A 27,157-nucleotide genomic window follows, 5' to 3' on the forward strand; every position below is an offset into this window, starting at 1 on the left:
TCTGAACATTAATAGCTCCGACATGATTTTAATTCTTGTAAGACATTTGTCAATTAAGTACCCCGATAAGTACCAGATATTCCAGCTGCTTTATGAACCATGAGCCTGTGCCCATTAACTTAGAGGCAGGTGGACATGATGATAACATTGCTGGTCTGAGGACTGTGCGGGGAACAAGCAGAGGCACCAGGCCAAAGCAAGTTTCCTCTGCAGACCAGAGCCTGGCAACACCAGGTCAGGTGCAGGGAAGGAAGCCCAGACATTCTATTGGCTTCTCCATACTCTCACGGTATTGAATCCACCAGAAAAACAGTTCCCAGGGGGCGGGGGTGAGGAGGAGCTCTGCTGAGAAACCGAGCCAATTCCTGGTATTCTGGCAGCAAATGAGTGAATTCAGGTTGATCTTCCAATTATCTTTTAAATGTAAATTGTGTTCTCCTTACAATGTCTGATACACAATCTGTCCTTGGACTCCCAAGCCAGGCAGGAAGCTTGGAAATCACACCACGAGGGTGTTCACTGAGTCGTGCTCGCTGTTTTTACCTACTTGTACTCCTGGGCTCTGGTTTAGGTGTCACGTCAGTAACCTTGGGACGGTACCCTCCACTGAGATTCTTCCAAACCTGCCCTCATGGCTTCAAGAAGCAGATGAACCCCTCTGCTAGGAAGGGGGCAGCCTCAGCCCGCCTCAATTGCTTCCTCTCTAAAAGATACCTACCTTCCAGTCTACAAATGTTTGCCTATTAAAAACAAGAACACTAAAAAAGCAACTAACTTAAAGCCAACAACCTCTTTCCTTAAGTTTCCTTCCATTTTCCCCTCAAAAGAGCAACTGGTCCTCTGCCCCTTTACCCCTCACTTCCTTAACATAGTTTATGCCTGTGTTGCCTCCCCTTTCTCAGGGTAGCCCCGTGCCTTCTGGCTGCCACTTCAGTGGCTCTAGAACTGCCCGAGGTGACTGAGGACTTCCTAACTGTCAATTTCAAGGCCTCTCCCAATCCTCAACCCTGAAGGGTCCTCAGAGGGATGTGGGGTTCTGGCTGCCCTCTCTGCTCTGCGCCTCCGATAACTCCCTCTGGCCAACTTCCTTCCTACATTAGGACTCGCAGAACCTGGTGCTGTGTTCTTGGCCCTCCTTTCGGCTTACATTCTCTATGAGTAACCTCAACTGCATCCAAACCATGGTGATGGACCCCAGTGAAACAACTCCCCTGGGATGAGCTTTCCTCTCATCTCATGCACCTGTTCAAGCCTCACGTGCCGTGCTCAAAACAAAGTGACAACAACCACAGACCCTCCACCAGACAGCAAAGAACCCGCCCGCCCCACCCAACAGAGTCCAGCTCCCGCCTCTTCCTTCCCTCCAGGCCCTCAGATCTCCTCCACCTGGAAAGCCACCTCTCCATTCCAGTCCCATTTGTTTACCTCGGTCTTCCTTTTTGTTTTTGTTTTTTTTTTTTAGTAGGAGGGGGTTATCAGAAGGCCCTGAAACGCCTTTATGAGTCACATCCACAAATCCTGCTGTCCTCCACTGAGGTGGTGGGTGGGGCTGGGGAGAGGCCAGCTGGGAGCACCCAGGTGTCCTGAGCTCACCCAAGCCCACCAGAGGGCCACTGCTATGGCCGCCTCCAGGTCTCGCCCACCTGGGGAAGCTGCCCTGTCGGGTGTGGGTCTACGTCTCCGTGTGCCCATTTCGAGCAGCACCCGAGTCACTCTATTACTAATCCACGCACACGTCTCCTGAATCAGCCGTCACACTCCTGGAGGGGAGAGATCAACCTGTCTCACTGGCTCTGGAGACGGGACCCCAGACCCAGCACCATACCCCTGGAACAAGGTCCTACGGAACAGCCCACCTTCAAGCTGCACATCCATGGCTCCACCCTCTTCCCACTTCATGGTCACCTGCCTCCCCTCTGTCCTCAGGGCCCCTGCCACACCGGACGCTCTGCCATCACCCAGACATGGCCCGGCGGTGACTGCTCAGGCGCCTCTTCTTCCTCTCTTGAGCCAGACTTTACTTGTCACAGGAGGTCAGGACCAATGACCCCCCCAGCAAGATGCTGGCTGCCTCCACGGTGAGCAGAGGAATCTCCTCATCCTCTTCTCCATCCCCAAGAGCAGCATTGATAAAAAGTGTCTCTTTAGCAGACTTTGTCTCACAGATCTTTATAATTTTAGTACTTATAATAAGGCTGACTGAACAGAACAGAACACATATTCAAAAGAAGTTATTTCACAAGTCCATTCCATCTCAGGATAAGCAAACAAGCTGTTCTGATGACCATGGTGACAACAGTTAACACTAGAACAAGGTTTAACGCCCAGTCTCAGTGTCTTAACATGGCCTCTGCATCCAGTTTAAACGCTCAGAATAAAGTGTGTAAAATAAAGAAGTAAAAAAAAACAAAGAAGGGCTTTCCTGGTGGCGCAGTGGTTGAGAGTCCGCCTGCCGATGCAGGGGACGTGGGTTCGTGCCCTGGTCTGGGAAGATCCCACATGCCGCGGAGCGGCTGGGCCCGTGAGCCATGGCCGCTGAGCCTGCGCGTCCGGAGCCTGTGCTCCGCAATGGGAGAGGCCACAACAGTGAGAGGCCCACGTACCAAAAACAAAAACAAACAAACAAACAAAAACAAAGAAGAGGCTGACATCTCATGGCTTAATTTACACTATTTTAGATGCTGATGGGGTCACTATTCTACCATCTGCATGGGTTTTACCTGGTCACACTGTTCTGGTATTCAAAACGTGATGTTATTTAAGAGGAACCATCAATTCCATCTCAGCAAAAGTAAAAAGAGAATGAAATTGGTTCATGCAATATACCGCCTAGTTTAGCACCAATCAAAGGATTGCTTTTTTATGTCCATAAGGGTCATGAAAGTGTGCTGTCAAGTATGCAGCTGTATACATTAACAGTCTCTGAAGGCACACAAATCAGATAAGAAGTCAAAGTACCGTTAAAATGCCCAGAAGTTTAAGGAGAAGATACAAATAAGCAAATAAATAGTTAACAGGTAATTGTTTTATAAAAAGTGATATAATCAGTTGCTCTGCACTTATGATTTCAAACAGGGATTAAAACTAATTTGGAACATAGTGATGATGGTATCAAAACAGCAGAGGACAAACGACTTTGCTTCCATTGGCCGACGATCACGAGGAGGACCGGGAGGGAGGGAGGCTGGCCGGCGGGGGCAGAACACAATTTTATAAGCATCATTTCACCCAAAGTTGACTTCCTGTAACTATATTAATAACTCGGTGGCTGTAAGAGTCCCACTGTGAGCTGAACTGCATATAATCTTTATTCTCTTCTGAACACTCCTGTTATGTTAAAAGAATATTCTGTTCACGCTTGCTCCCCTAGAGTCTTCCACACACATTACATACTGATTCGTTCAAACTCTCACCAAAGACTCTTGGACTCACTGAACTGCCTAGTGAGATCCGTTTGAGATAATACATTCCACGTACTCTTGTTAGGTAAACACTGGAGGAGAAGGGAGAATATGAGCCAACAGCAAATTACTAGAAGATAAATAAACCCAAACGTGAACAATAATAAAAAGGTAACCTGCCCTTTAAAAAAAATTCACTTAATACTTTTTCTCAGGGAAATAAGATGGTTTTCAAAAGGCCCTATGTGCCTAAAATTTGGTCAAATTGGTCAATATTTAGACAGTAACTCTGTAAACATTATATTTCTTAGCCTTTTACCATTATTGATTACATTGAGCCTTGGGACAACACTGACACCTGATATTTAAAAGAAATAAAAGGAGACATGATTTTAAAATCCTGGTATCTTGGGCCTCCCTGGTGGCGCAGTGGTTGAGAGTCCGCCTGCCGATGCAGGGGATATGGGTTCGTGCCCGGGTCCGGGAGGATCCCATATGCCGCGGAGCGGCTGGGCCCGTGAGCCATGGCCACTGAGCCTGTGCATCCGGAGCCTGTGCTCCGCAACGGGAGAGGCCACAACAGTAAGAGGCCCGCGTACCGAAAAAAAAAAAAAAATCCTGGTATCTTGCAAAGGGTGGTCTGTCTAGTCCGTTTCATATATGTGACTTTCTAAGATGTTAGGTGTCCAGAAGGCTGTTCACAGTCCCGAGTTAGTGGAACACATCATCACCGTGGGTGAGCCTTCTCTTTTGTTTTGCCGTTTTCTTTCCTACATCCCCAGCCTGCCTCAATACCCCATAGGCACTCACATCTATTTAATGTATGCCCTTCCGTATTTCAAGTATATGTGCAAACTTGTTTATACTATATTCTTTGCGTTTAGTTTACAAAAAAGGATTATTTTTTCACCCAATATTATGCATTTTAAAACATTTACATCAACTTTAATGAGGTACAATTTGCATATAATAAAATGCACCCATTTCAGATTATAATTTGAAGTATTTGACAAATGTGTTATGTCTGTGCAACCAACCACCACAATTCCCACACAGGACATTTCCACCCCCCAGAAGCGCTGTCCATCTAATCCCTGTATCTGGCTCCAGCAAGCCCAGATCTGCTTTCTCTTGTTGTAGTTCACTCTGAGAACTTCACAAAATGATAAACTATGTACTGTTTTGTGTTTATCTTCTTTCAAGCAGTGACTCATTCATGTTATATCGATAGCTTGTTCCTTTTTATTGGTAAGCAGTAACAGACTAAGTGTATGTCCCAAAATTTGGTCCATTCACCCATGGATGAACATCTCTCTGGATTGTTTCCAGGTTTTGGACACCATGAACACAGCTATGACCATTCATTGCACATTTTAGTGTGGACACATGTTTTCATTCCTCCTGGGTAAATACATAGGAGAATAAGTGAGTTGTATGCTATGTGTGTATTTAAAGTTATTAAAAATGGCTAAACTGTTTTCTAAAGTGGCTGTGCTATTTTCATCCCCATAGCAATGTATGAGCGTTCCAGTTACTCCACATTCTGGCCAACACACGAGCACCTTTCGTGGGTCTGTCGGTTCTTCCTCTCTTTTTGTCAAGTGTCTATTCCAATCATTTGGCCATTTATTTAAAATTTGGGTTGTCTTCTTATGATTGAGTTTTTACAGTTCTTTACATATTCTAGATACAGTTCTTTATATATTCTCAGATACATGTATTGTAAATCTTTTCAACTAGTTTGTGGCTTGTCTTTTTATTTTCTTAACAGTATCTATCAAAGAACAGATGTTTTTATTTTGATGAACCTCAATATATCAATTTTTAATGATTTGTACTACTTATGTTACATGTAAGAAATCATGAACACTTTCTCCTATGTTTTCATCTATAAGTTTTATAGTTTTGTCTTTTATATATAGACGATCAGAAATTAATTTTTCTGCTTAGTGTAAAATAAGGGCTGGGGTTTTGATTTTACTTTTGTTTCTCCCAAATGGATAGCCAGTTGTTCCAGCACCATTTGTTGAAAAGACAGTCCCTTCTCCACTGAATTATCTGGTACCTCTGTCCAAAATCAATTGATCATATATGTGGGGGTCTAATTCTGCTCCATACTCCATACTCTGTTCCATTAATCTACATGGCTATCCTTATACCAATACCACAGTCTTGATTACTGTAGCTTTACATTAAATCTTTTTTTTTCCCAAAAATTTTAATAGCCACTTCAAGTTCCCGTTTCATGAGTTGTTTGTTCACACACATTTCTTTCTTTTTTTTTTTTTAACATCTTTATTGGAGTATAATTGCTTTACATTGTTGTGTTAGTTGCTGCTGTATAACAAAGTGAATCAGCTATATGTATACATTAAATCTTGAAATGAACCACATGCCTGTTTTTCAAAATTGTTTTGGCTAGACTCTTTGCATTTCTATATAAACTGTAAAATCAACATCAATTTCCAAAAAAAAAAAGGTGTCATTTTGACTGGGATATTGCACTGCATCTATAGATCAACCTGGGTAGATTAAACGTTTTAAAATATTGAGTCTTCTACTCCATAGGCACAGTATAATTCTCCATTTATTTAGGTCTTTCTCTCTGCAATGTTTCATAGTTTTTGTGCACAGATCTTGCATATATTTTGTTACATCACTCCCAAGTATTCCAGAATTTTGATGCCATAGCTAATAGTATATATTTAAAAAATTTTTCAATTTCCAACTATTAGTTTTTACTTTATAGAAATGTAGCTGATTTGGGGGTATTGATCTTATATCTTGGAACCTTGCTAAAATGCATTAGTTCCAGTGACTTTTTCGTAGACTTCTCATGATTTTCTATGTAGATAATCATGTTGTCTATGAAGAGATTTTAACTTCTTTGCCAGTCTGCATGTCATTTTATTCTTTTCTAGCTTATTGCACTATGACTTCCAGTACAATGTTGAAAGGAATGGTGAGAATGAACATCTTTGCCTTGTTTCCAGTCTTCTGGGGAAAGTGTCTTTCACCATTTCAACTACAATGTTAGCTGTAAGTTTTTCTTAGATGCCTTTTATGAGCTTGAGAATGTTCTCTTCTATTTACAGTTTGCTGAATCAGTTTGTCAAAAAACCGTGCTGAATTTTGTCATATTCTTTTTATGTACCTATTAAAATAATCACATAAGTTTTCCCCTTTATTCTGCTAATGCAATGAATTACACTGATTGATTTTCACATTAAGCCTTGCACTCCTAAGGTAAGCCTTACTTGATCATAATACTTTATCGTCTCTCTATATGGCTGGGCTTCATTTGCTAACATTTTGTTAAGAATTTTTATACCTGTTGGAACTTCCCTGGTGGTCCAGTGGTTAAGACTCTGTGCTTCCACTGCAGGCGGAGCAGGTTTGACCCCTGGTCGGGGAGCTAACATCCTGCATATTGTGTGGCACAGCCAAAATTTTTTTTTTAATTGTTTTAAACAAATAAAATAAAGAAAAACAAATAATTTTTTTTTTTTTTTGCAGTACACGGGCCTCTCACTGTTGTGGCCTCTCCCGTTGCGGAGCACAGGCTCCGGACGCGCAGGCTCAGCAGCCATGGCTCACGGGCCCAGCCGCTCCGCGGCATGTGGGATCCTCCCAGACCGGGGCACGAACCCGCGTCCCCTGCATCGGCAGGCGGACTCTCAACCACTGCGCCACCAGGGAAGCCCACAAATAATTTTTATACTGGTGTTCATGAGAGATCTTGACCTGTAGCTTCCCCCACCCCCTTGCAGAGTCTTTGTCTGACTTTGATTTTTAAGATAAAGTTAGCCTATTAGAATGGGATGGGAAATGTTCCCCCTTCCTCTATTTTCTGAAAGAGTTTGTATAAGTGTTGGTATTATTTCTTTCTTAAATGTTTGCTAGAATTCATTAGCAAAGATATCTGGGCTTGGAGTTTTCTTTGTGAGGCTTTTAACTAGGGAATTCAGCTTCTTTATGAAATATAAACTATCCATATTTTCTTTTTCTTTTTGTGTCAGGTTTAGTATTCTGTCTTTCACGAAATTCATCCAGTTCACCTAAGACACAGAATTTATTGGCACCAAGTCCTTCATACTTAAAAGGATTCCCTTACTATCCTTTTAATGTCTGTTGGATCTGTGGTGATGCTCCCTCATTTCTGAAATAGGGGATTTATATCTTCTTTCTGTTTTTCTTGACCATTCTAGCTAGAGTTTAAAAATTTTATTGAACTTTTCAAAAACTATCATCTATTTTCATGGGTTTTGTATATTTCTCTGATGCATTTTCTATTTCATTTATTTTTGCTGTTTTCTTATTCCTTTCTTCTACATACTTAGGGTTTGATGTGCTTCTCTTTTTCTGGTCTTACAGAGAAAGCTTAGACCATAAATTTTAGACTTTCCTAATTAAAATCTATAAACACCATTACAATTTTGAGATTATTTTTGGTACGTGTAACCGAGTTCAGTAACTTTACCTCTTGCAAACATGATATTTTACCCATGATCCCTAGTGATAAACCCTGAGTCAGTTATTTCACAAACAGTGCCATGAGAAAGGTTATAGCACACACCTTGACGTGGGCTTTTCTAAGCATTCCTATGTACACTAAGAAAGAAAAAGTGCTGCCAACTAAACAGGCACATTATTTATCAAAAGATGGTACTGGATCTCAGATATGTTCAGATGTGAAAATGTACATCCTAGAATCAATGAAATATGAAAGATGATCCATAATGCACAGAGATAATTACAAATACTGTATCTTGTCTTACTGATGACCAGGACTTCTAATACTGAAGTAGCGCCAGAGAGAACCCTTGCTTTATTCCCAATGTCAAAGGGAGGGCATCTCAAGTTTCTCCACTAAGCATATTGCTGAAAAGCCCTGTACAGCCTTTACCAAGTTAAGTAAATGCCCATGACTCCACTTAAATATGCTGGATTAAACATGCACATGGATCTCAACTCCCTCCAAAGAGGAAGAAAAAGAGTAAGACATGGACAAAGAGTACCAGGGAGAAAATACAGCAAATGGGAGAAGCCAGTCATCAGACAGACAGTCTCAAGTGTCAGCGCTGGGGTCAGGACAGGGTTTGAATCCTGGCTCTACCAGTCACGACCATGCAGCCTCAATCCCCTCCTCCTGAAAGCAGGGCTGAAGGCAGGCCATGCTACACAGGCTTCCTGCAGGGGCTGAATGGGTTAATTCATGTAATGGCACAGCATAATGCTCAACAAGATTGAGCTACTTTTATTACCATAATTTAAAATTTCAACCAATTAAGAGTTGGGCAAGTTGTGGTGACTAAGCAGAGAGAGAATGGAAGCCTTAAACCTCAAAGGGAAAAAGCCAAAAAGAAGTAAGCACCCTCATAATGCAGAATCTCAGAAAGAATGAAAACTGAGGTACCGGACTCACTTGAAGGAGGAGCTGAGGATGAGAGTGCTGGTCCAGAATTTATATAAAGAGTGGTAGAGCCCTAGGGCTGCTCCTCCTTGCTGGGAGAATTCTGGAGAAACTACCCAGAGGTGCTCTGGATGTGGAGACACTATGAACAGCTCAGGGCTGCCTTCATCTTCAGGCCTGCCTTTCTTCATATTCCTTTTTGCTTACTGCATTTTCCCCAGGCTCCTTAAGGTGAACATTTGATTTTTCTTTTATTTTTTAATCTTTGTTTTCTGCTTTAGCTACATCCCACAGACATGAAAAGTTGTGCTCTCACTGTTACTCAGCTTTGAGTATTTCATAATTTTTTAAAAGTATTTCCTCTTTAAGGACTTCATTTTTTAAGAGTAAGATTTTTAGGGCCTCCCTGGTGGCGCAGTGGTTGAGAGTCCGCCTGCTGATGCAGGGGATACGGGTTCGTGCCCCGGTCTGGGAGGATCCCATATGCCGCGGAGCGGCTGGGCCCGTGAGCCATGGCCGCTGAGCCTGCGCGTCCAGAGCCTGTGCTCCGCAACGGGAGAGGCCACAACAGTGAGAGGCCCGCGTACCGCAAAAAAAAAAAAAAAAAAAAAAAGAGTAAGATTTTTAGTTTTCAGACATTTTAAAAGCTACCCTTTCATTACTGAGCTCCAGCTCTATTGTATGGTGGTCTGAGAATAGAGTTTATATGGTATCAATTCTTTGGGATTATTAAAGCTTCCTTTGGAACCTGGTACACAGTTTTTTTTGTTTATTTGCTGTGAATGGTCCACCTATGCTCAAAAGTAATGTGTATTCTGTGCTTGTTTGGTACATGGTCCTATATGCCTACATTAGACCTAGCTAATTAGTCCTGCTATTAAAATCTAAACTATTTTTCTTACTTTTTATGTAAAAGTTTTTTGGTCTCAGTACCTATGTTCCTGGTGTATCCGTTTCTACCCAGAGTCCTTTTGGTTCCCATCTTACATATTTCAAGGCCATATTGTTTGATGCATAGAGAGCCATGATCAGTGTATCTTCCTGATCGTTTGCTCTTCTTACCACATTAAAAGTTTTCTTTATCCTTTCAATATTTTTTAATCTCAGATTTTTCTTTGATGCATATTAAAATTGTCACTCCAGCCTTCTTTTGGTTTCCATATTTCTCCTCTTTCATCCTTTGATTTTCAACCTTTCAAATATTTTGTTTTTAACATGTATCCTGTGATACATGCTATATCATGATGATTTTTATCCAACATGAGAATCACTGCCCTTTGAGAGGTGAATTCAACTCACTAACAATTAGATAATCACTTACATTTCAAAACTTATTTCAGCCATCTTATTTCACATTTTCTATTTACCATGCTTTTCTTGTTTCTTTTTCTACCTTCTTTTGGAGAGAAGAAATCCTCTCTCCTCCTGTGAACATAATATATTCTATTTTCATTCTTTTGGTGGGTACCTCTAACATAGTGAGGCCTAAACCTAGACTTATTTTTCATGATCAATATCTCAGATATTCAAACTTTAATTCTATCTTTCTGGTCTCTCATTCTTTCCATCTCTACCTCTTTGGTGGGAATTAATCAACCCAGCCTTCCAGCTCTCTAATTTGCCCTTTGGTTATACCCATAATGCTGCCTTTCAATCCACCTCGTAAATTCTTTACTTCGTCAATTGGACTTTTTTTTTTGCAGTACGTAGGCCTCTCACTGCTGTGGCCTCTCCTGTTGCGGAGCACAGGCTCCGGACGCGCAGGCTCAGTGGCCATAGCTCACGGGCCCAGCTGCTCCACGGCATGTGGGATCTTCCCAGGCTGGGGCACGAACCCGTGTCCCCTGCATCGGCAGGCGGACTCTCAACCACTGCGCCACCAGGGAAGCCCCGTCAATTGTATTTTTCATGATGCATACCTCCAACTAATCTTTCTTACTTCTTCTTCCTATTTCCAATATTCTCTCTTATCACTTTGGGTATGTTTATCCTCACTCTGAATTATTTTTCTGTGGTGTAGTGCTTCTGATTTTTACAGGTGTAGCTTTTTCTACAAAGGAGAGGTGGTACACCTTCTTTCTTTCCTACTTTCCCTCCTTCCTTCCCTCCTCCCTCCCTCCCTCCCTCCCTCCCTCCCTCCCTTCCTTCCTTCCAAGCTCCAGATACAGCAAGGCAAGCTGCACTGTCCAGGGCAATGATGGAAAGAGTAATGTGCACACCAGAGGGTCCACCCTCGGCCTTCCCTCAGCTGCACCTTCTGGTCCTCACCTGTTCCACTCCCCACCCCAACAGTCTCAACCATCCCCAAGGGCTCCACACCATTTCTGACTCGCTGAGTGGACTCACTGTAGGACCCATCAATCTTACTCCCCTATGGCAGCCCGAGGACTGGGCTCAGGGGAAGGAGTCAGCAGCCTGTGCCATTCTGTCTGGTTCAGTTCATTTCTTAGCAGCATAAATCAGGTTTCCGCATGTCAACTTTTTTTTAAAGGAGCTCTATTAAAATACATTATGATATTCATCTCAATTGCGTGTATGTCAGAGACAGGAACACTGAGAGTACATCGTCTAGTTTGGGGAGAAAAAATAGTTTCCTCAGAGTGAGCACATGACAAATTACATAACCTGAAAGACTGGAAATTACCTGAAACTGTCCTGGGGTTTACGGAGCAGGACCAGATAACAGTTACGGCCACATTGTGAGGGCCTCCAGATAAGAAAACCATTTAAATAAATCCCAAATTAAGTTTACTACCACCAAGGTTTATGACGCAAAGTGTGACATTACTACAAAGTAAACTGGTAAGACAATTTCATTCACTAATGTGTCTAGATCGCCTGCCTTCAAACATAAGATACTTCATTTTAATTCAGTTTTTACAAGAAACTGAAAAAGATTACAAAACGGAAAGCACTGATTAAATGCGTAGGCAGAAAGTTTGCTCTCTAGCAGAGAAGTTGTATTTTAGAAAACTGTACAGAGAATAAATGGTTAACCCCAGTATCAAACACCAGCAAGAATTTATGTTTCCAAAAGTAATTCTGACTGATTCTTGGTTGAGTCTTCAAGACAAAACACAAAGCAAATGCCAGAAGTGTCACAAAATGCAAAGCAAGCGTCTGCAGTGAGACAAGCAGGACACAGCGCGGGGCCCAGCTGGATGGATGGACAATGCAGGGTCTCACAGTGCAGCTGCAGGGCGGGGTGTCTGTGCAGCTGCCTCTCTCTCTGGGCAAAGATGAAGACAAGGCTTTCTGTGCTGGCAAATTTTCGGTAATACTATGCCATTAACATTTAAACTCCTTGAAATTACTCAATTTAATTGAAAGGAAGGAAACATGTTTCTTGACCTCTATTCAATCCAAAATGATGCCTGCCATTTTCATTAACAGACAATACAACTGCATGACACACAATGCAATGGGCATCAATCTATTTTACAGCAAGTCCCACAGCAAATTAAGTACCACTGAGTTATAATTTCAGTAGCACACAAATATATCCATAATAAATTTAAGATGGTATTCTGCCACTCAATCTACTAAGTAGAAAACAGCCTAAGGAAAAAAACGTATTTTGGATTCTTATCCTATATTGATGTATATGGTGAGTAAGGAAATCACTTACAGGAAGAGTAATGTAATTGCTCACTTCAGAATTACTAAAATTATCAGTTTCTGAAAATAAGATTGAGGCAAAAATGAAACAAAAATCAGAGAATTATGTCTTCCAACAACTACTTCATCATCAAATAAGATTTATAAGCATACTCGCCAGCAAATATATGTACACATATTTTGTACATATAGCGTAAGGCTGTATTCTGTTTACAAGGTATATAACTTTCTTTAGCAACTGTGCCTTACATGACTGCAGTTTTGTTAAAACCATCCTCTTAGTTATACAGGAACCTTCCTGAGCAAAGGTTTTTCCTAGGTTATTTATTGTTCGGGTTCACTGACCAACAGGTAAGTGCAGCAGTCATTTGAAGGTAAAAGCCTGGCTCCATTCTCGAAAGCAGGGGATGGCAAACTATGGTTCCCAGGCCAAATGTAGCCCATTGCCTGTTTTTATAAATAAAGTTTTATTGGAATACAGTCATGCTCATTTGTTTACATACTTTCTATGGCTCTTTCATGCTATGACAACAAAGCTGGGATCCTCGGGCTCACAAAGCCTAAACTATTTACTATCTGACCCTTCACAGAAAAAGCCCATGGACCCCTATTCTAGAGCTACTCTGAGCTTACCTGAATAATAAAACCTAAAGCCCTATACTTGGTTGAATAACACAGAACATCAGTACAGTGAAATATTATGCAATCACTACAAATAACATTTACTAAGAGTTTCTAATAGTCAAGGATAAATAAGTTTGTTATGCTAAGGTTTAAGTATATGAAGTTGTAAATTTAGTCTAATTACATCAATGCAAACATGTACATACACAGAAAAAAAGACTGACTTTTTAACCAAAAAGTTAACACTAATTGTGGTAATGATGGTAAAATCTTGGACAATTTTTTCCTCCTTTTTACTTTTTAGTAAATTTTCTACAAAGAATGCATATCCCATTTTTCACTGGAAAACATTAAACTGACTTTTAAATTTAAAAAAAAACTTAACCCTAAAAATATAAGTATTAATACTATCTGGCAAACTGTCTCCTTTCTTCATGTATAAAAAGGCTGGTGTCTTTTTTTTTTTTTAACTCAGCTGTTACAAAGAAGTACAGAATTCCCTTGACAATTCTTTCCATGAATATGGTCTACTGCCATTCACAGGCTAAGGACACTCAGTGAAATGTTATGTTCAATCTAATTTCAATCCCTCAGTATGCAGAAAGTGGTTAATTGTAAAAGATCCACCCACCTGGGACTCTGCTTAATCATTCCAGGCAGTGCTTATCTGATGACCATCATCCACAATCGTGATGTACTGACCTCAAAGTCCATTCTCTGGTAACTGTATTAGTTTGATTTTTCACTGTGCTTCCTACTAAATGCTTATTTTTTAAAAATTTAATTATATATTAACTCCAAAAAGGATTTCAGGTAGGTACCAAGACAATGCATCGCATCATGGTGGAGTGAAAGCCTACTGCCTGACCCCTGACCTGAGGGCAGGGACCCACAGCTGCCAGTGAAGGGACGCCACGTCCTTCTGACCCCTGGTGGAGGACGACAGGGCCGGAGACATGGGGGAGAAACAGATAAACTCGCTGCGCTGGCAGCAGAGTGTGGAGTGGCATGGGCAGGAGGCCCCGTCTGTGCTCTTCCTGCTTCTTCCCTCACCAGTCCACCCCTCCACTCACAGCCCCCTCAGGTGCAGCACCCAGCCCAGGGTCCCAGAGCACAGCTGGTGTGCATCGTCAGTTCCGGAGTCTGGGTGCACAGGTGCAGTAAGGGCAGGAAATCCACAGGGAGGGGCAGGAAAATGAGTGGGAATGAGGCCTGTTGCACCGCAGATTCTGGGGTGTGTCTGTGGGCCCTCCTGCCGAGGGTCTACGGCCATTTCCACCTTCCTGCTTTAGTTTGGATCCTGATCTCACTGCTGTGATAAAGGCCTCATTTGACCAAGGTCTCCCCATCCTTACATGGATTATCTTCTTTAAACACTATTCTTAAGTCATTTCTCCATATAAACACCTTCCCCCACCAGTCCTAGGAGGAGCCAAGGTCCTTGGCCCAACATCAAGGCGGCCCACCCTTTGATGCCGGCCCACACTCCGACCTCACCTCACCCCTCTGGACAATGTCCTCTCTCTACTGACCCACTCTCGCTCCTCAGGGATGGTTTCTTGCGCTGGGGGCCACCTGCCTGTGGTGCTCTCTGCTCCCCTTCAAATCCCACCGTCTGCCCAGACCCCGACTCAACTTTCCTCTCCTCCGAGAAGCCCTCCCTGATCCCCTTGGCCCTTAGGGATGTCTCTGTTCTCTGGAAACACAAATAGCCCTTGGTGCCACAGATCCATTTAGTCCTTGCTCATGCATTGCCCGAAATGTTCAGATTTCTTTGCCTGGCATGAAGTACCCATTTAGATAATGAATTTTCAGGTCACATCTTGTCTCCTCAACGAGACCATAAAATTTTCAGGACAATATGCTTCTTTGTATCGCCTATAGTGCTTACCCATGGGCTTTAAGTACACAGTTGGTATTTAGTAAATTATTTCTTGGATGATGAATAAAATGAACGACTTCCTGAGTCATCTGAATCAGAGATCTTCCTGAGGTCACATTAAATGGCACCATAAACCTTTTCTAACAGCAATCACAGAGTACAGAGAGTTAAACAGAAAAACTCACTTATAAATGAAAGAACGAAAAGACCTACAGTCAAGGGCAGTGCAACCACGAAGAAAGGAGTGATGCTCAGAGGCAGTGTGGGTGTGGCTGCTGCACAGCCTCAGCCTCACCCTGAGGTTGGGTCCCCAATCTCCTCCCTTCCCATCAGCCTTAGCCTCTCAGACCCTTTGAGCTTTCTCCAGTTCTGAAGAATGTGTCCACATCACCTTCAGGTATTTCCAGTTCTGCCACGTTCCCCTTCTCTCTCCACGGGGGAGCTTCCATCTCCCCCATGTCTCCTGCTTTTCTTCTGTTTTCTGTCTCTCTCCTCCTGCTACCTTCCCCAGTGCCTAGCCCCTCGCTGTAATCTCCCAACATGCTAAGTCAGACTGCAGCCACCCCTCCCGCTAGGAATCCTGTCCACTGTGTCCTTTGTTTCAAACACCATAGTCCTCTCACCTGTATCTCTATGTGGTTCTTTTCAACATCCCCAGGTCGTAGTCTCACTCTGTTACCAGCCAGCATCTTCCTCCCTTCACCTCCCGTCACGTGCACTGTGCTTGATGACAACAGTCCTGCCTCGCACGATGACTAGCTCAGCTCTCTCCCTTGGAGTCTGCTTTTGCCACGTGTGCTCTGCTTTGTGGGGTGCAGTGGGGAATGGCCCCGGTCAGGCCCTGTATGAGTTGGCTGAGTCGGGGGGTGCGCTCGGCAGCTGGGGGACACCTCCTCCACTAGCTCCTTAGGCATCAGGCATGTTAGAAGAGGTCTCTCCCTGGGGGGGATCCACATCTGGGATTTGGGAGGGCTGGGGTGGGAGGTGGATGCCCTCACCCAGGTGCCGTGGGTCAACCTGATGCTGCTACAGAGGTGAAGCTGCAAGTTCAAGTTCTCATCCAACCAGCAGCTCAAGGCAACCACAGGACCCCCCGCCCAGGCTGTAGTCACCCGAGGGGCCTCCCGAGGGATTGAGCACTGTGTCGTTGCCCCCAGAGTCCTTGCTTGTCTCCCTACTTTCTCCAGGGCTGTGGGGAAGGAAGCAGGACCCTGTGCCTCTGCACTGTTAGGACACCCTGGCAGGAAACGGAGGAAGGCGCCTCCACAGAGTCCAGTGAACCCACGCGGCTGCACCGTCCCGCCTGTGCCTCACCAAGAGCTACTTACCTTCCTGTATATGGGTTCCAGCAAAATATAAAAGGGAAAAGTAGATATTAAAAGAGAGCAAGACGGTCTAGGGGAGAAAAGTGGATTTGGAGACAAGAAGCACACACATTCCACTGTGAGTCCTGCCAGTGATGGAGGGTCTTAAATGCAGGTCCTACTGTCTTGGAATATTCCACACATTTCCTCAGTCATATTCGCAAGAGCTCTCAACTTCTCAAAAGAGTGGCGGTAGGAAAAAAAATCATCATTATTATTTTTTTTGCTGCTGAGAATAAACTGAAAGATTCTACTTCAACTCAAGCAAAGAATTCTATAACTAATGAAGGCTTTTCTTTTTTCAAAAGAAAGTCCACTTTCCAGCATGACCCACCTTGGTACTATCTGAGGGCACAGCCACAGTTAGCCACGAAATGGAGAGGGTGCTCCTGGAAACCACGCACGCACCTGACCCAGGGGACAGCGCATCCTGAACCCCAAGAGGAAAACCCCAGAGTCCACCTGGGGTCCTGAGCTCACGCCTGTAACTTAGTCCAAAAGACCCAGGTAGATGCCTTGGGTCCCTGCAGCAAACCCCAGGGGGGTTGCTGGGAGTCGAGGTGGGCACCACTTACCAGCGCAGGGCGATTTTGATGGGGGTGGTGAGGCATGATGTGAATAGGTCGGCCGGAAGGTCGGGGATCATGGGCAGCAGCTCGTTGGCCTCACAGGCTGCCAGCTGAATGCAGTTCTTCATGGACGGGGGCAAAGGCATCTGGGCCAGTGGGTGGTTTGGGTTAATAGCAGCGACCTGCAGGGGGACAGGACGGAAGAGAGCAGCTTAACTGTCATGCACAACTGGAGACTGAGCCGGAAATGTGACATGAAGGAAAGGACCCATCAACCGAGGCTTAAAACTTGGGGGTTCCTGGCCAAGTCCTTCGGAGAGAGGCCCAGCTGCCGGATCCTCTCCTGGAGACGACCACACGCTCCAGCCTCAAATCACTTGTTACTTAAGGACTCCTGGGTTATAAACGCCAGGGGGCAGGGCTCCATGAAGACCAGGTGCTGGGGTTTCAGGTGATGATGGCATTGAGGAGGGCAGATGGGGCAGGAAGGGATAATTTTAATCACTGATGGCTGCTCGTTTGTTTCCCAACTTGAAAAGAATGTTTATGTGTCTCGGGTTTTGCTCCTTACTAATAATCCCCTACGTCTGCATGATTGTGTCTCTTTCATACTGGCTATTTCATTTGCTTTTTACAACATCCCCATGAGGTAAGCTTTCTTTCCAATTTTAAAAATCTTCTACAATGAGGAAACAGAGACCCCAAGAAATGACGTGAACTGCCGGTCACCAGGCGAGTCCTAGTCATGAGTACGGGAAGCTGGTCCTGACCTGAGGGCCGTTTTCCACTCCCTCATCCCATCCAGACCCTCCTGAATCTATACCACACACCTGTGACACTAACATGGGTGCTCTGCAGGGTCTTTTCCAAACAGCAGCCTCGGGTGAACTTTGTAAGTTAAATACACACAAAGCTGTGTTCACTCATATATACCTAACATTGATTACGACATGTAAAGTGTTGTTATTATTAATGCTGATAAAACCTTCTCAAATGGAAGGCAGTAAAAGCTGTACTTCTATTAATAACCTCTTCAGATTATTAATAGAAGGAATAGTAAATCCAGAATACAAATCAAATTCTAGTTTACTTAATACTAAATAAAAATAAAAACTGCTATTTCTAGAGGAAGGGGTTTTTTTATTGTGGCAAAATATACATAATATAAAAGTTACCATCTTACCCATTTTATTTGTATGGTCAGTGGCGACAGGTACACTCATATTGTACAACCATCAGCAGAGTGGGTTTTTTAAAGCACAGAGAAAAGGGAAGGCAGAATCACTTTTAATCCTTTCCTTGGCTCCAGTTCTACAATCTAAAATAGCACCAGTGAAGCAACCTGCTCCACACAGGAAATTAGTTTCCAGGTCTGCTGTGACAACACGCTAGGAAAGATGTCGGGTCTGGGTGCCGTGTGGGTCTGCGGCTTATCAGACCTGAGTCATGCGGAAAGACGCAGAGGCAGCAGATGTGTCAGAGCCAGGGGAGGCTGCCGGAAGTGGTCTCGACTCGCATGCTCTGTGGAAATGCGTCCTCCCCAGCCCAGGAGGGAGGATGACATCGGCAATGGGTCAGGCTCCGGGAGGGGAACAGAGTGCACAGTCTTCAACGCTGAAAGGGGCATTGGAGAGGTGGCCTGGGACTGAAGCCAATGCACATGCTTCTTGCAAGCCTTACCACAACTGCGCACAGGCGTGATGATTACAGGAAACAATTTAGGAAGAAACAGTCATTTATGTAAAACCAAGATTCAATATTCTTAAATGTTGGTGTGGGTTACTAGTTTTAACTTCTCTGTCTATAATCTGCTTCCACAGTAAATTTACTTTCGGAGAAGCGAAGAGCAGGTCCTCTGGCTACAGCCCCCAAATGCTGCAGCCCTTCCATCTTTGCTGTTGCCTGTCACTGAGCTTCTACAGACTCAGGCTCTCAGAAGTGAAGCAGTGTGTCACACCAAGGCCACCTTTCTCCCAAGTCGGCCTTAGACACAGGCCCCCAGGGGGAGGCGGGGGTGGGGCGGGTTCCCATGCCCTGGCAGGCACGTGGGGTGCTCGGTGGGTTAAGGGCACTTCTGCTGATGTCAGGACGTCTGTGCCCTGTCCTCTGCGGAGGTAGCGCTCCCGTAGCCCCGACACAGCCAGGCGGGGCTGTCAGGTAGCGATCTGCTCAGTGCCTGTGTGTTAGGTCTGCCTCGGGCTGAACCTCATGGTCCACGAGCATTTGGCCCAGAGCCTTGCAAAGTACCCGAGGCAGAGGAGGCACAAGGAGACAGGGAGGCGATGCAGGAACATCTTCATCCCAAGTAAGTCCACTAGAAACTAAATTTCCTAATTCACAGTCATCATTGATAGAAACCTCTATTTCTTAAACAAGCCCCTTGCTGTATGCTGATGTATAAACTGGCAGAAAGCATTAAATGTGGCTGCAGATAATCTGAAGTGTGGTAACACACAATAATAGTCCCCTCAGACTCATATGGGACCTGTTGTCACCACTGGGCACATGACAGCTCTGCACTGGGGTTAATTAGAATCAGTAACATTAAAAAAAAATGACATTCAAGACAAACAATTCCACCAACGATTCATTTTTCAAGCTGCTAACCCAGGAATACAAACAAAACAAAACAAACCAAAACCCAACAGATGAGCTATTTCCAATATACTGTTTTGGTTTTGTATTTATCTAAGATATTGACCTTTTAATTGAAATTAGTCTTTGGAAACAGCTTGCATGTAAACCTAACTACTAGTGATTCAGAGGACTTTTCAAAGGCACCCAGGCTGAGAAGAGAACAGGTCCAGCTGGGAGCCACCACTCACCCTGAAGGGCACACCCCAGATGCACTGTTACCCAAAGGGGCTTCTCCTGGAGAACCTAGAGGCTCAAACACCAGGAAAACTTTAATCATTAAAAGCTCACTAGAGCCTTCTGGAGGATTTGGGAAGGATCCAGAAAAATCTTCAGATGCGATACACAGCAACCAGATCCAAGAAAGACATCTGCTACCTCTTCCACACGTGTGGATAATGTGGCACTCATGCACTCAGAGCTCATGGGAAGGCTGGCCAAGCAGCTCACACAGGCCCAGAACCACTCGCTCCAGAAGCACGGCTGGAGGTGAGTGGGGGTTGTAGGGGGAGCACCTACACCTCTCATTTTCTAAATGAAACTCTGCCATTGTGCTGCTTCTGTTCTTCATATACATATACAAGACATCTTGATAAAGAGATGAAGGCACTGATAATTTCAGAGGAGTCTTTACCAAGCGACTTTCTGAAAATAACATCTACTTGGTAATAATTCCAGTTCTAGCTTAAAGCAATTTTTATTCTCAATTCAATAACACCTACTTACAGTGGACATTTTTGCAAAGTTCAGAGAGAGACTGAGATCTGTAAAGGAATCAGGTATTGCTTACCCAGCTCACTTCAAAGTTGTTAATGGAGCATCTATCATGTGACAGATACTGTACTAAAAATAGCAGATACAAAGTGGCAGTAGTAATTTTTTAATATATAATTCTATATATATCAGATATTAAATAGTAATTTAAAAAGAAGTGGTACCTATTGCTGGGAACTATGAAATCTAGGCCAAGAGAGCAGGAGTCGTCTTTGTTGGAGGAAGACTTGTAATCATACCGAGAACCTCCCCCCAATATTTCCCCTAGAGGGCAGCTAAAGAGCATGATTATCCTGAGAGTTTGCCTAAATGGACCGTCCACTATTTTAAAGCCATTTAGTTGTTAGCAATCATTTTCTAAAATGCTCTAGAATCATTCTATAACTCACTAAAGATGCTTAATTAGAAATTATAACCAAATTTCTCCACCATTACTCTTAGATAACTAAAAAAAAGGAGATACTAAAAAATTCTGCAATCCTTTACATCAAGAAGAGAATTTCCATTGGGGGCTACTGTGAATAATGCTGCTGTGAACATCTGTGTACAACTTTTGTGTGGACACATGTTTTCAAGTCTTCTGGGTATAAACATAGGAGTGGAACTGCTGGGTCATCTGCAGCTCCAAGTTTAACATTTGAGGAACTGCCAGACTGTTTTCCAAGGTGGCTGCGCCATTTTACCTTCCCACTAGCACTGTGTGAGGGTTCAAATTCCTCTACATCCTGGCCAGGACGTGTAATTATCTATCTTTTTTATTCTACCCATCCTAGTGGATGTGAAGTGCACCTCAGTGTAGTTTTGATTTGTTTCCCTAGTGACTGATGATGTCCTTTTCTTACCTTATTTTGCTGGCTAGAACTTCCAGTACTATGTTGAGTAAGAATGGTGAGAATGGACAGCCTTGCCTTGTTCCCGACCTTAGGGGGAAAACGTGGTCTCTTACCATTAAGGATGATGACAGCTGTAGGTTTACAGATGTTCTTTATCAAGCTGAAGAAGCTCCCCTCTAGCCCTCATTTGCTAAGAGTTGGTTTGTTAGGGTTTTTTTAATCATGAAAGGGTGTTGGATTTTGTCAAAAGCTTTGTGTCAACTGATATGATCATATGATTGTTCTTCTTTAGTCTGTTGGTATGATGGATTACATTAATTGATTTTTTTGAATATTAAGCCAGACTTGCATACCTGGAATAAATCTCACTCAGTGGTAGAACATAATTCTTTTTATGGATTGCTAGAACTGATTTGCTATTATTTTGTTGAGGACTTTTGCATCTAAGTTTGTGAGAGATAGAGGTCTGCAGCTTTTTTTCTTTTCTTTTGTAATGTGTATCCATTTTGGCATCAGGGTAATAATGACCTCATAAAATGAATTGGGAAGTGTTTCCTCCCTGTTCTATTTTCTGGAAGAGACTGTAAAACTGGTGTTAATTCTTTAAATATTTGGTAGAATTCTCTAGTGAAACTAGCTGAGTCTGGAGATTTCCTTTCAGGAACTTTTAAATTACAAATTTAATTTCTTGACTACTCACATTATCTATTTCATCTTGGGTGGATTTGGTAGTTTGTGGTTTTAGAGGAATTGGTCCATTTCTTTGAAGTTGTCAAATTTATGAATGTAAAGTTGTTCAAGTTATTCCCTTATTATTCTTTCAATGGCTGTACGATCCTCAATCTTCTCCTTCTATATTTGTTAGTCTTGCTAGAGATTTATCCATTTTATTGATTATTCCTGAGAATCAGCTTTTTGTTTCATGGATTTTTCTCTTTTTCTGTTTTACATTTCAATGATTTCTGTTCTTATCATCATTTTTCTTCTGATTGCTTTGGGGTTATTTTGCTCTCCTTTTCTAGTTTCTTGAGGTAGTGCTATGGTCTGAATGTTTGTGTTCCCCCAAAATTCACATGTTGAAATCCTAACCCTCAAAGGTGATAGTACTAGAAGGTGGGGCCTTTGGGTGGTGATTAATGCATGAGGGTGAAGCCCTCCTGAATGGGATCAGTGTCCTTACAAAAGCAGCCTGAGAGCTCTCTGACCCCTTCTACCATGTGAGGACACAGCAAGAAGGCCTGGCCATGAACTAGGAAAAGGGCCCTCACCTGATCAAGCCGCACTGTGATCTTGGACTGTCCAGTCTCCAGAACTGAGAGAAATAACTTTCTGTTGTTTAGAAGCTACCCAGTCTGTAGTATTTTGTTACAGTAGCCTAAATTGATTAATATAGGGAGGAACTTATAATTTGATACTTTTCCTATTTTCTAGCATAAGGATCTAGTGCTATAAATTTCCCTTTCAATTGCTTTAGCTGCATCTTTTTTTAAAATTTTTGGCTGTGTTGGGTCTTTGTTAGTGCTCACGGGCTTTCTCTAGTTGCGGTGAGCAGGGGCTACTCTTTGTTGTGGTGCACGGGCTTCTCACTGCGGTGGCTTCTCTTGTTGCAGAGCATGGGCTCTAGAGCACAGGCTCAGTAGTTGTGGCACATGGGCTTAGTTGCTCCACGGCATGTGGGATCTTCCCGGACCAGGGATCGAACCCATGTCCCCTACAATGGCAAGCGAATTCTTAACCACTGCACCACCAGGGAAGTCCTAGCTGCATCTTATCAGTACTGACATGTCGTACATTCATTTTCTTTTTTTTTTCTATTTAATTGAAGCATAGTTGATATACAATGTTGTATTCATTTCTGCTGTACAGCAAAGTGATTCAGTTATACATATATATATATTTTTTCTTATATTCTTTTTGACTATGGTTTATCATAGGATATTGAATATAGTTCCCTGTGCTATACAGTAGGACCTTGTTGTTTATCCATTCTATATATAATAGCTTACATCTGCTAACCCCAACCTCCTACTCCATCCCTCCCCCTCCCCCTCCCCCTCCTCCTTAGCAACCACAAGTCTGTTCTGTATGTCTATGAGTCTGTTTCTGTTTCGTAGATAGGTTCATTTGTGTCATATTTTAGATTCCACATATAAGTGACATCATATGGTATTTATCTTTCTCTTTCTGACTTACTTCACTTAGTATGGTAATCTCTAGTTGCATCTATGCTGCTGCAATTGGCATTATTTCCTTCGTTTTTATGGCTAAGTAGTATTCCATTGTATGTATATACCACATCTTCTTTATCCATTCATCTGTCGATGGACATTTAGGTTGCTTCCATGTCTTGGCTATTGTGAATAGTGCTGCTATGAACATAGGGGTACATGTATCTTTTTGAATTATTGTTTTTCTGGATATATTCCCAGGAGTGGAACTGCTGGATCATATGGTAATTCTATTTTTAGTTTTCTGATGTACATTCATTTTCATTCAGTTAATGTATTTTCTTTAATTTCCCTTGAGACTTCTAACCCATCAATTATGTGTTCTTTTTTTTTTCTGAGATTTTTCTGTTGTCTTTTTATCGCTGACTTCTAGTTGATTCTACCATGGTCAAAGAGCACACTTGTGTGGTTTCAATTATTTAAAATATGTTGAGGTTTGCTTTATGACCCAGGATATGATATATCTTGATGGATGCTCTATGGACACTTGTGTATTTTGCTGCTGCTGTTGGTTGGAGTGTTCAGTTACTGTCAATTAGATCTTTATGACTGACATTCAACAGATATAACTGTTTCATCTTCAAAAAAAGATAGCTTAATTTCCTTTTTCCCAGTCTGTATACCTTCTATTTTTTTCCCTTGCCATACTGCAAAAGTTTTACTGTATAATGTTGACGAGGACTAGTGAGAACTAATATCTCTTCCTTGCCTCTGACCCCAGTGTTAAGAAAAACCACTTACCTTCTTGTCCCTCCCCTCAAGTGGGCTGGTAACTTCCCACCTGCCCTTCTCCCCGTGCATGGCTCTGTGATCACCCAGTTTAGTGCTGCCATTTTTCTGGTTGCCACCAGAAACACCATGGTCTGTGCTACCACAGATCCTTTGCAAGAGAACATCGGGCCATTACCTCCATAGCCTCTAGCTGATGGAGGAGAGGTCCTCCTGTGATAGCAAGCAGGACCATGCAGATGGGTCCTGCTGGGAACCACAGTACCCTCACAATATCCCATGGTGTTGGTCATGATCTGTGGTCCAGAACATTAAGCAATTTCTGGCATATTTTAAAACAGACGAAATTAGAAAAAAAAATTAAATTCTAAGACTTAACTCGAAGAAGCTCCCAGTTTTATGATGGCTGCAAATAGTATACTATATTCATGGATTTGGGTGAATAATTTTTACTTTGTTTCTTTTTACATTTCATACAAATCAACCAAAGATTAAACATATTCAGTGAATCATAGACACATCTAAGGAAGACAACTAAAGGTAGTTTATTCAAATGTACAGTTATTTATGAGACCAAATCCATAAATAATTACTAAGCAACTACTTCATATGAAGCATCCTTGATAGGTTTACATAATAGACTTAAATACAGCTGACAATGCCAATAGAAGAGATACTGCAAGACAATACATAATTAATTGTCAAATTAATTGCATAAAAATTTGCTATATGAGGTCAGCTGAGAAAGATTTCAGGCTCAGGGAAGTAGAATTTTAGTTATACCCTGAAAGTTGACTGTATTAATAATACAATTTGCTTGTCTGTGGATTTCATTTAATCTACAGACAAGAGGTGAGAGTTCCTGCATTTTTTATGCAGCGAAATCACTTTTCTTTCACCCAAAGCTTTCAAATTCCGGGACTAGGAATAGTAAAAGGTGCCAAGAGAAAAAAACTGGATCTCCCGGTACAAACCGCAGAAGGAATTGTTCACAGGTGCATAGCAGCAAAGAGTTTGGAGACTGCTTATGTACCATCCTCTGTTGCACAGGCTGATGACTGGACTAACTGTAAAAAGTGCTCTGCAAACCAGAAAGCGTCGCACAAATAAAAGGCGGTAGTAGGTAGTGTCCATCAGCTAAGGCCGGCAGGTGCTCTGGCCTCCCCTGACGCTGCCTCTCCACCTTGCATGGCCCCCTCCTCTCTCACCAGCTTTCAGTGGCAGTAAGGGTCCTGATCTTCTAGAGGCTGCTTTTCTCATCAGCGTGTTTCTGTGACCCTTTCCACTTTCTGGTTAGCACGTCAGCTCCCAGAGCACTCGGAGGACCAGCCTCCCATTCCACTCTTCATTTCCATCATGGCTTTATTTTCCCCAGCCGGGTGCTCTGGGTGGCTGTGTGCAGCCCAATGAAAGGGATTTCTGCTGTATTTGTTTACAGGTTAACCCCCACTTACTCTCCTATAAACAGTGGAAATGGTAGCATTTCTCCTTAAATTACACGTGTGTGTGTGCTGTGGGGGGAGTGTTTCGACTACATAATAGGTTTCTTATCGATATTTGTTTTGAAAATATTCACTCTTATGAATTCTTACAGCTTGCTATACAGCTTGATATACATAGAGTATAAGGTACAGAGGGGTGAACTTGGCCCGCCTTTATTAAAGAAAAGGGCATGGACCTGCGCAGAGTGTGTGCAGAGAAGCAAGCGGGGAAGGTGGTTCACCGCTGAAGCCGGGGATGGCGCAGCGGGAAGGCAGGGCTCCCCTGAAGACCCGCCATCAGGACAGCCCCCTGCTCGCCCATGTGCCCGAAGCCAGGCGTCCTGCAACCACCACAGCCACCCCTCCCCAGGAAGCACGTGGAGGTATTCTTCTTTAAAGAGAGTTACTGATGTGTCTGGGGAAAACTAGGGTGGCTAGTGTAGTCACCGGCTCCCAGAGGTAGAATGCTCTCTGCACTGTGAGCAAGGGTGCCCCGGGAAGCCACCTGCCTTCCCCGCCATGGGCACACAGCAACAATGGGTAGCTTCCTTTCAAATTAATATCATTTAAAAAGTAAAGAGAAAATAAATAAGGTTATCACATAACAGACTTCCTGTTTCCCTACTACCTACAAATGGTAACTATGAAGCTATAGAAGAGAAAGAATGGAGACATGAAAAAAATTATAACGTGAAAGCAAGAGACGGACAAGCCTGAGCTCTGTGTAGAGTCAGCACCGTGGACTCCTGTTTTGTAGCGTGAACATCCCGACAGCAAGTCCACGGAGAATGTTCACAAATTCACACACACAAACTCCATTTAGTAAGCAGTCATCCAAGACACATACCTTTCTAAAGATAACCTTAGAATTAACTTGTGATATTCAAAAATCACAGACAGACACTGTAACACTACAAATATTAACCTTAACACAGAGCGTTGACTTCTGTTGGGTTGGCCAAAAGCTTCATTTGGGTTTTTCCATAAGATGTTATGGAAAAACCCAAACGAACTTTTGGGTCAGCCCAATATTTCGAATTCCACGGACATCCACATAACGTGCTATCTACAACAGTAGCAAAGGAACCACAGGTTTCAAAATATGAATTCTCTAGTTCTATGGGATGCACATTTGACATTTTTTGAAGAAACCTGAAGATTTTGATGTTAGTCATTTTTGTTACAATTAGTTTAAACACTTGCCATAAAATTTAGCCACAGTGATGAATACATGAGAATAATGTGTCATAAATATCAAGTCGAATACAAGATTTCAAACGGAAAATAGGGTGGTTAAGTCACTGCGAATTCAGTGATGCTGCAGGACCAAGCCTGTTTCTGTGAAAATGAGTATCTGCTGGACAAGGTCCTGAGCTGCTGGATGCTACTGCTGGAGCCAGCAGGAGTGGGTCACACAAGGAAGTTTACAGAATGTCAGATCAAAACATGATTCGCGGAACTGCCCTGGCAGTCCAGTGGTTAAGACTCCGTGCTTCCACTGCAGGGGGGCATGGGTTCAATCCCTGGTCAGGGGACTAAGAACCTGCATGCCACGCGGTGCAGCCAAAAAAAAAAAACAAAAACAAAAAACAAAACAAAACATGATT

General features: G+C 43.0%; 1 protein-coding gene across 2 annotated transcripts in view; it reads right to left on the reverse strand.

Annotated features, from left to right (window-relative positions):
- RPTOR (regulatory associated protein of MTOR complex 1) overlaps positions 1-27,157 on the reverse strand; it is a gene marked incomplete at its 5' end in the record, with an annotated part of 340,079 nt that overhangs the window by 133,821 nt on the left and 179,101 nt on the right. For both annotated transcript variants that reach the window (XM_079725126.1, XM_079725125.1), the window contains one exon: positions 16,878-17,053. In XM_079725126.1, coding sequence (XP_079581252.1) covers positions 16,878-17,053 — 176 coding nt within the window. The remainder of the gene's footprint in view (positions 1-16,877; positions 17,054-27,157) is intronic.

The sequence above is a fragment of the Hyperoodon ampullatus genome, assembly GCF_949752795.1.
Source record: "Hyperoodon ampullatus genome assembly, chromosome: 19".
Lineage (NCBI taxonomy): Eukaryota > Metazoa > Chordata > Mammalia > Artiodactyla > Ziphiidae > Hyperoodon > Hyperoodon ampullatus.